The following is a 9870-nucleotide window of genomic DNA, read 5'->3' as shown; positions in this document are numbered from 1 at the left end:
AGTTACCATCACAAGGCTTCCAATAGTAGGCCCAACCCATTATACGGCCCTCACTAATGGGCCTTCCTAGCTGAAAGCCCATGATTACTTCAAGCCGTGGACAATGGAATTTTTGTGACAACAAACTCTTTTCTTATACACACTTAGAGAGTCTATCAAACTTAACCAATCCAATAAGGTGGGTTACCATCACAATGCTTCACATAGTTGGCCTAGCCCATTGCACGGCCCTCAATATTGGGCCCCAGAGCACAGGCTCGGTCCATTAAAAAGCCCATGACGTCAGCTCATTTCTTTTGTCTTTGTTTCTGTGGATTTGAATTAAGACATTTCTAGGGGTCGACACGGATCCGGTCGGCTTTCCTAAAACCCGAAACATTAAACCCCACCCTTAACCTCAATCACCATCCCTGTAAACCTGACTTAAAGTCGACCCGTTCCTACCGCCTCCGTAAAGCTGATATAAACCTGACCTATCCTTACCTTCGTTCCGATCCCGACTAGCCCTCCCCGTCGTTGGATGACGAGTGCCCGAAAGCATGGTCGTCACATTAATTTACAGGAAACACGCAATCGTCCCCTACCTCCAAGCACTCGTACCTCTGATTTTAGTATCGGATCATGCTTACAGTGAGAGCCGATTTGCTCTATTTGAATAATCCACAGGGCTTACGCTTCCCTCCATTTTTGTTTCCAGGCGCTCACTGTGTGATCAGCCTCCAAGCGTGCTATATCTAGACCACCGCAGCTGAGATTTGTACGATTTCTTTCCCTTCGGTAGACGTGGCTGGCTGCTAACTTCCATTACAGGTTCTGAAGTGACCTTTTAGAGTGCAGTCACTTGATTCAGCTTGAGGATCAGTTAAGATGAGTACGAGCCATGGCGGGGGTAGAAAGAGGAAGAAGGGAGATCGAGTTTTTCAGTTCAGGAGTTTCTGCCAGCCGGGGCACCCGACGAACTTCGATGGTTCGTCGTTTCAGCAAAATATGCAGAACCTTCTTCAGTTTGGACATGTTGAGATTGATTCATCTACCGGATTGAAGACATGGTCCTTCCGCCTCGAGCTCTGCCATCATCCCGCACTCCATGTTTCCTTGTTTATCGTTGAGGAGCCAGTCGAAGAGTCGGTGTATCTCCACTGTCATCACTGCCGCTGCGTAGGTAACAATGGCTGCCATCGTTGTTTTTTCCTTCTTCCAATCGTTTTTGTTTCCTAATTGAAACTGTCGGTTCGATTCTGAAATCGAATTGTATTTTTTGGCCATATCTGGAGTCATCTTCCATGTTTATCATAGGTTGGGGTCCACATATGATCTGCAGCAGAAAGTATCATCTCGTGCTGCCTTCCAATGAGACCAGGAAAAAGATGAACTGTTGCGGCCATGGCGGGGGCAGCTCCATGGGGTTCACCTTGAAGCAAAATCTGCTGGAATTAGAGGGTCACTCGATGCATGGCGTCTTCCACTCCAACGGATTCGGTCACTTGCTTTGCATAAACGGCTTCGAAATCTGTTCGGAGTTCACAGGGAGTCAGATCATGGAATTGTGGGATCGAATCTGCTCAGGACTGAGAGCAAGGTAGCCATTGATATAAAGAAAATGCTCGCCCAACAAGAGAATTTTCCTGTAACATAATGGAAGACCGGCCATCTCTTTTGATGAAAAACGAATATGATATGTGAGATCAACAAGTTCGAACAAAATCATTCGATAAAATGGACACGGGCTTGATTCCTTTTTTCTCACTCTCACTGTGTAACCATTTCGGCCCTGATTTCGGGCACAAAACTGGGAAACTGCAGGTTCTCCGCATGATCTCTAGACCCATTTGTTACCCAGTATTTATATTCAAAAAAATTAATTCGAAGGCCTTCCACAACATCAAATCAAATCAAATAACTTCTATACAACTTTGGTACTTAAAAATAACCAAGAGAGGTACGGCTGACTCAGTTCCTGGTTTATCTTGTCCTGTTTCAGGAAAGTGAGCTTGACAGACACCGCGAAGAAGAGAAGCATGGAGCTAAGACTGATCCATGGCTTGGCCTACGGAGAACACTGGTTCGGCCGCTGGGGTTACAGATTCGAACGTGGGACTTACGGGGTTACACTGCAAATGCACCAGAGAGCCATTGAAACCCTAAGAACGATACCCATGTCCATGATCATCCACCAGTTTTGTACTTGTCCAGACATCCTGAGCATCTTCTCCAGATATCAAGCAATGTCCGGTTACACCCTGCAAACCCTAGGCCATTTATATCTCTTCATGCTCGAACTGAAGATTCGCCTCCCGCTCGAATCTCCGGCTGCAACTCGTAACCACGGAGTCAGCTCGGGAAATACTGCTTGCCGGTGGTCTTCGAAGCGGGTGGAAATGGCGACTCGGGTGATTATAGAGTCGTTAAAGAAGGCAAAGCCAAGGTGGGTGTCTAGGCAAGAAGTCAGAGACTCTGCTAGAGTCTCCATTGGCGATACGGGCTTGCTGGATTTCGTGCTGAAGTCGCTCAGTAATCACGTAGTCGGAAAGTACATGATCCGACGAACTCCGAATCCCGTGACCAAAGTACTCGAGTATTGCCTGGAAGACATATCCAAGCTGTTTCCTTCTCAAGTCGGATCGTCGTCCCTGAACAATGCGAGAACCAAGAGCACATATTATATTAACAGAGCGCAGCTTCTGAAGGATTTCTTCTACTTGTACAAATATCTTCTCAGAGGGAACAAACAGGGACTAAACGATGGAATGATTACCGGAATCCCAGCTGCGGTGAGGATAGTTCTGGATGGCAAGCACCTCGCCAAGGACTACAGAGCACACTCACCTCGACAAAGCGGAATCGTGACTGACGAAAAGTTGAAGCTTCTCTGCACCATCTGGTTGATAAATCAAGAAGAATGGACTAGGAGAAAATTAATGCCACCGTACGAACTGATCGTAATTCCTGTTCATGCAACCATTAAAGAGCTCAAAAAGGAAGTGGAGAAGAGTTTTAGAGAGATATACTGGTACTTAAGGACGTTTGTTGCGGAATCGATCGTGGAAATGAATGGCGAAGACACGGACTTGGTTTACGGTCTGGTGGAATCGGGCAGCAGCGTCGTGGTTGCAGGGAGGATCACGGAGAAGGCGAAGGATGAGGAGGTGATGTATGAAGGTGGGGATGATAACTGGGTCGTGGACTGCCATTGCGGAGCTAAGGATGACGATGGAGAGCAGATGATTTCTTGTTACATCTGTGAGGTCTGGCAGCACATCAGATGCGTCCGGGTGACTGAGGATGTTTCTCAGATCTACATTTGCATTCGATGTGAGAGTAGCATTTTGGCCTTTCCTTCTCTGCTATAATCAACTGTGGGTTCAGAGCATGAACCCCGACGATGGTGTTTCTTGCCACATTCTGAATTAGAGATGCAATTTTTTTTCTCCCAAACAATAAATCAATTATGTATAATAAATAATAAGGGAACTTTACTAAATTATAATTTTTTAACAAATATTAGCAAAAATAACAAACTTCCAAACTTAATATAAAAAATACCCAACTTTGACGGGTTGATTGCATATGTATGCAGTCTAATAAGACATGTAAACTTTTTGACCGCTTATGTGGTGACACATCATAATGCCACATAACCGTAGGAATTAATGCCGTATCACCTTACATGGCAACATAGCGCCACAATATCAACAACATCACAACTTCATGCCTCCGTATCTTTTTTCTCCCATTTTATTTTTATTATTGATTTAAGTTATTTTTTAATTTTAAAAAATAAGTAAAATATTAATTTATGGTTTTAAAAATCTCACATATTTCATTACCTTCTATTTAATATAATAACAAAGTTTATTAATTATTTAAAAATATTTTTCTAATGTAATTAATACCTTACATCATTGATTTAAGATATTATTTAATTTTAAAAAATTGAAAAATAATATATTAGATTTTATAATATATTTTTTGTTGGTACATATTTTATTACCTTCTTTTTTATAATAATAAAATATAAAAATTTTATATTAATTAATTAAAAATTCATATTCTAATCTATTTAACACGTTTCATAATTGATTAAAGGAATTTTAAATTTTAAAAATATTTGAAAAAAATTATTTAAATTTTTTAAAGTCTTCTTTGTTGGTACATATATTATTACCTTCTATTTATTTTAATAAAATATAAATTTTATATATGAATTAATTAAAAATCACATTCTAATCTATTTAACACCTTTCATTATGATTTAAGATATTTTATAAATTTAAAAATACATTATTAATATTATTTTATTTTCAAAAACATTATTTGTGGATACATGTTCTATTACCTTTTATTTATAATAATAAAATATAATTTTAATATTTTTAATTAATTAATATTCTTATTTTTATATTTTATTAGTATAAATATAAGGTAATAAACCGTGTACCATTAAAAAAATGAAAACTAAAAAAAAAAATTGATAATATTTTAAATCAATTGTGAAATGTATTAAATAGATTATAATATATTTTTAAAAATTAATTAAGATACAAATTAATATTTTGTTATTATAAAAAAGGTAATAAAATATGTACCAACAAAAATATTTTTAAGAACAAAATTATTTTTTAAAAAATACTATATTAAATTAAATAATATCTTAAGTCGATAATGTAAGGTATTAATTACATTTGAAAATTATTTTTAAATAACTAATAAAAATATTTTTATTATATTAAATTGAAGGTAATGAAATGCAAGATTTTTAAAACCAAAAATTAAAGTTTTTTTAAAAAATTTAAATTACAAATTAAATAAATAAATATGCTAATGTGGAGTGTTGATGTTATTTCATGATGATATGTCATACATATGGCTGATGACATGGGAATGTGATGTTGTGTCAAGTGGCACGACGTTAATTCCTTTGGTTGATTATGTGGCATATTGACATGTCACCACATAAATAGTCAAAGCTGACATTTTGTCTTGGACTATCCACATGTGCAATTGATCAGTCAAAGTTCAATATTTTTTATATTAAGTTTGGAAGTTGGTTATTTTTGTTAATATTTATTAAAAAATGAGTAATTTAGTAATTGACTTGAATTTTCTTGAAATATTGTTGATTTTTCTCTAACTATTGGAACAACACTTGATGTTAACCAATCAAAAAATAATTTAATTTAAATTTATTGTTTTTATTTTAAAATTATTTAATATATCATGTATTCATCAACCAACTTCTACTCTTTTAGAAACTTACAATCTATTTATTAATTTCTATGTTGTGTGAATTTAAATTGAAATACTGATAATTAAAAAATAAGGTAGGGATAAGCTATTCTCACTAATTGCTCGGGCAAGAAACAGGGAAAACAGGGTTTCCTCACTCCTCTCTGTTTCCATTTTCTACCCGTATTATGGAGGCATCCCCACTATCATGTTGAAGTTCCCACCATCCTCCACCACCATGTGACAGTAGAGAAGGTTGGGCAGCCCTCCCCCCAAGAGAAAGAAGGAATGGAGTGCCATCCTCTTCATTCTACAAAGGATGGGTTTGCTCCCTGCTTTTTCCATTATCTACCTGTATTATGGAGGCTTCCCCACCATATGACAGTAGAGAAGGGCGAGGGCACCCCTCCCCCAAGAGAAAGATGGGATGGAGTGGTACCCTCTTCATTCTTCACTCTCCCGATTGTTTTTCATTTCAGAATTAGACTGAACCCAGTTCTGTTTGAACCTAATTCAACTGACCTTTCACTCAATTCTAACAGAATATAAATGAAACACAGTAGTCTACTTTGTGAGGCAAATGATTTGACTGTTCTGTATCAAGATCTGCTCTACCCAGAAATTCGTAATTCATTAAGAGCTGTAATTAGGGATGAAAGATTGAACTACAGGCATCAAGCAGAGGCTCCTCTATATACGAGAGAATAGGAGGAGATAACAGACAACACAGTCATGCAGGCGCACCCAATAAGAAGAAATCCTGTAGATACATGAATCACGTCGAGGAATTTGTCAAGCTTCGAAAAGGACTCTGCTGTGCTGAACTGCCCGTAGTCTTCCAGCAAATCTACCACACTGTCCAAGATCTTCTTAAAATCCACAGTTGCTCCAAATCCTGCACCAACGCCGCTCGCTAACAGCAGCGTGATCACCTGTTGGTAACACCATGACGATATCAGAACTCTGAAGTAGAAGAAATTAATCCAAACGTCTGCAGGCTGCAGCTAGCACAGGATTGAAATTAATTCTCAATACTAGATAGCAGAAACCTTGTCGGCGAAAAGATCGAAATGAAGAAGCCCTTCGTTGCCTCCCATCCGCTTTCCCATGCTAAAAAAGTATACCGCAAAGGGTATTTGCAGAAGCGTGTAGGAGCATCCGATCACTGCCGCAGAGAGCAGATATCTGCAGCACAAAAGAAAGCATTTAAAGGATATAGATAACCGATCAACCGATTGATCGGTTCTCTGTTTATGTGGTGATTGGTTTTACCTGTAGGCGTAGACGTCATTAAAGTGAACCTTGGCAGTTTTGAGATTCAAGGTGAACGTCACGGAATCTGTAACGAGGACGATGACTGAAACGAAGAGGAACAGGAAGGTCAGCAGTCTGAGCAACAGGATCGTACCAGGCCAGAGCTTGGAGGGAAACGGTTCCGATAGAGTAATCTTTGACATCTTAGCGGACGCAGCGACTCTCTTCTTCCTCTGCGTTCGATATCAGGGTGAAGAGAAGAGGAACATTGAAATGTAAAAAGTAAAGTGAACAAATCGGAGGCATTTGGCTGCTTAGTTACTTGGTCATGAAGGCATCAATAAGATCACTCGAACATTAAAAGTATTACCTTTAAAAAATATGTATTCTTTACGAAGACTGAGACCGGTCAGTTTATTCTAGCACAAAGCTGGCCCTTGTTGGATATCCCCTCGAGCAGCTGAGTCGAGATGCTTGTCGATTCGGAGATATCTTCTCCTGCGTGAAACGAGTTGACGTCTCCCTCTCTCTCTCTTTCCGTCTTTCCGTAAAAAATAGAGAATAAAAAATAATAACAGAGACCGAAAGAATGATTTTCCGATGAGTTTATTCTTCTCTGTTAAAAGGCTATTTATAATACATTACAAGTCGATTTTAGGAAAGAATGATTTTCCGATGAGTTTATTCTTCTCTGTTAAAAGGCTATTTATAATACATTACAAGTCGATTTTAGGATCAATTTAGATCCTAAAATCAAGGAATAAAATCAAGAATACAATCACGGGATCGGAGGAAACAATCACGCTTTACAGTTTCCTCCGATCACGCTATGCAGCTATACATTTCAACATTCCCCCTCAAGTTGGTGCATAGATATCAGTCAAACCCAACTTGTCAATTATACCATGAAATGTTTTTCTTGATACTGCCTTCGTGAGCATATCAGCCATCTGACTCGCAGATTGAATAAAGGGGAATTGTATAATCTTTGCATCGAGGTTCTCTTTGATAAAATGATGATCAACTTCAACATGTTTAGTGCGATCATGTTGAACTCGATTTTGTGCAATTGCGATAGCTGCCTTGTTATCACAGTGAAGATTCATAGGTTTATCGTATTCAATCCCTAAGTCTCTCAGTATATTCCGTATCCATAACAACTCGCATACACTATGAGCCAAATCTCGAAATTCAGCTTCAGCACTTGATCTTGATACTACCTTCTGTTTTTTGCTTTTCCAAGTGACAAGATTCCCTTCCACAAAAGTAAAGTAACCCGACGTGGATCTTCTGGTTGTCTGATCACCTATCCAATCAGAATCTGTATACCCTTCAATACTAGAGATACCATTTTTTGAGAATAACAAACCTTTTCCTGGAGCACTCTTTAAGTATCTTAAGATCCGATAGACTGCTTCCATATATTCTTCACTTGGTGCATGCATGAACTGGCTCACAACGCTTACTGCATATGCTACATTGGGCCTTGTGTGGGATAGGTAGATTAATCTTCCAACTAATCGCTGATAACGCCCTTTGTCTGCTAGAATTTGATCTGGAAGAATTTCGAGTTTATGATGCATTTCCATGGGCGTCTCTGTTGGTTTACAGTCAAGCATTCCAGTTTCGGCTAGAAGATCCAACACATATTTTCGCTGTGAAAGGAAGACTCCATGTTTCGATCTTGCAACTTCAATCCCCAAAAAATATTTAAGTTGTCTGAGATCCTTCATTTCGAATTTAGTAGCTAAATACTCCTGTAAAGCTTGCATTTCAGGGTCATCTCCTGTCACGACCATATCATCAACATATACAATTAATGCTGTTACCTTTCCTTCTTTGTGTTTTATAAACAAAGTATGATCTAAGTTATTTTGTTTATAACCAAACTCCTTCATTGTAGCCGAAAATCTCCCAAACCATGTTCTAGGTGACAGTTTCAGCCCATACAATGACTTCTTCAATTTACAAACTTTACCTTGAGACAAAGAACCACTTTTTACACCTGGTGGTAGTTCCATGTAGACTTCTTCTTCTAAGGCTCCATTTAGGAAGACATTTTTAACGTCAAATTGTTGCAGAGGCCAGTCTCGATTTGCTGCTATAGATATAAGAATACGAGTTGTATTGATCTTAGTTATTGGTGCAAAAGTATCCTGATAGTCTATCCTATACCTTTACGTATATCCTTTTGTAACTTGCCGAGTTTTATATCTGTCAATGCTTCCATTTGGTTTGAGTTTCAATGTGAACACCCATCGACATCCAATTGTTTTTACTCCTTTAAGTTGGGGAACAAGTTCCCAAGTGACATTTTTTTTGTAGAGCCTCCATCTCTTCGTTCATCGTTTTTTTCCATTTTGGATAAGCTAATGCATCCTACACATTACTAGAAATAGAAACCCTAAATAATTGATCAACAGTAAATGCATACGATTTAGTCAACCTATGGGAGGACACATAGTTATTGATTGAGTATTTGGTCTTGGCTTCAAGATCAGGTTCATACTGTTTTTTTGGAACTCCCCTATTCAATCTTTGTGGATATCTAGAGGTTATGTTTTCTGTAGGAAGACATGTTTCATTAGACTCATCAAACACAGGATTCGTATTTACCTAAGGAGGAACATTCCGAGTTGATTCTTCAGTTGTTGGTGCAGACGGGGGCAACTCTGGGGGTTTTTCAGGTGAAATTACCGAATCACAGTTTTGTTGCACATCATGACACTTAAAAAATTCATTCACCGCTTCTAACTCAATAAATTCGGCACCTCTTTCAACATCTTCGTTAGTTTCATGTGGAATATTCTCTTCATTTGAACTCTCCCCCTGAAGAAATGTCCAAGAAACTCCCCCTGAATAATAAGGGACTGATTCATGGAATGAGACATCTAAAGTCACATGGAGCTTGTTGGTGTGTGGATCATAACACCGATATCCTTTTGGAAAATCAGAATAGCCAACAAATACACATCGCTTGGCACATGGATCAAGTTTATTTCGCAAGATCATTGGGATATGAACATAAGCGGTACACCCAAAAATTCGGGGTTCAAGATTCGGAAGATGGGGAATTGAAATCAGGGATTGCAGCTAGTGTAGAGGAGTTTGAAAATCAAGCACTCTAGAAGGTGTTCGATTGATGAGGTAGGCAGCAGATGTGATAGCTTCGCCCCAATAAAATCGAGGCATGTTCATGCCAAAGAGAGAGGCACGCACTACTTCCAAAAGTTGTCTATTCTTTCTTTCTGCCAATCCATTCTGTTGGGGAGTATAGGTGCAAGAAGTCTGGTGACGAATTCCATGAGTAGTCAGAAAAGTGTCGAGAGAAGCATTAACAAACTTAGTACCATTGTCAGATTGCAAAACACGAATCTGCTTTTGGCATTG

The 9870-nt window shown here is 38.5% G+C and overlaps 2 protein-coding genes across 2 annotated transcripts; one reads left to right on the top strand and one right to left on the bottom strand.

The window, feature by feature from the left end:
• The first annotated feature begins 867 nt into the window (after nt 1-867).
• LOC137956583 (PHD finger protein PERSISTENT TAPETAL CELL 1) lies at nt 868-3350 on the top strand. Its single transcript, XM_068804125.1, has 3 exons — nt 868-1162; nt 1297-1579; nt 1982-3350. The coding sequence occupies exons 1-3, from the start codon at nt 868-870 to the stop codon at nt 3348-3350; spliced, it is 1947 nt and encodes a 648-aa protein (XP_068660226.1).
• Nucleotides 3351-5849: 2499 nt separating this feature from the next.
• Nucleotides 5850-6735, bottom strand: LOC137957370 (CASP-like protein 4D1). Its single transcript, XM_068805138.1, has 3 exons — nt 6499-6735; nt 6276-6411; nt 5850-6158 (listed from the first exon to the last, which is right to left on the bottom strand). The coding sequence occupies exons 1-3, from the start codon at nt 6681-6683 to the stop codon at nt 5901-5903; spliced, it is 579 nt and encodes a 192-aa protein (XP_068661239.1). The 5' UTR covers nt 6684-6735; the 3' UTR covers nt 5850-5900.
• Between the last annotated feature and the right edge of the window lie 3135 nt (nt 6736-9870).

Source organism: Aristolochia californica, unplaced genomic scaffold (assembly GCF_029961685.1).
Source record: "Aristolochia californica isolate CCGP_79_NKW_82.1479 unplaced genomic scaffold, dmAriCali1.0.hap1 SCAF_2, whole genome shotgun sequence".
Lineage (NCBI taxonomy): Eukaryota > Viridiplantae > Streptophyta > Magnoliopsida > Piperales > Aristolochiaceae > Aristolochia > Aristolochia californica.
Note: the sequence above shows the minus strand (reverse complement) of the source record. Positions and strands in the feature narration are given on the sequence as shown.

Bases quoted from the DNA above. Each gene is read 5' to 3' on its own strand.
- LOC137957370 (XM_068805138.1), bottom strand. From the start codon at position 6,683: ATGTCAAAGATTACTCTATCGGAACCGTTTCCCTCCAAGCTCTGGCCT. The intron at 6,412-6,498 runs GTAAAACCAATC...TTTGTGCTGCAG, and splicing joins AATGACGTCTACGCCTACAG to ATATCTGCTCTCTGCGGCAG. The intron at 6,159-6,275 runs GTTTCTGCTATC...TGTTACCAACAG, and splicing joins TCGATCTTTTCGCCGACAAG to GTGATCACGCTGCTGTTAGC.
- LOC137956583 (XM_068804125.1), top strand. From the start codon at position 868: ATGAGTACGAGCCATGGCGGGGGTAGAAAGAGGAAGAAGGGAGATCGA. The intron at 1,163-1,296 runs GTAACAATGGCT...TGTTTATCATAG, and splicing joins TCATCACTGCCGCTGCGTAG to GTTGGGGTCCACATATGATC. The intron at 1,580-1,981 runs GTAGCCATTGAT...GTCCTGTTTCAG, and splicing joins TGCTCAGGACTGAGAGCAAG to GAAAGTGAGCTTGACAGACA.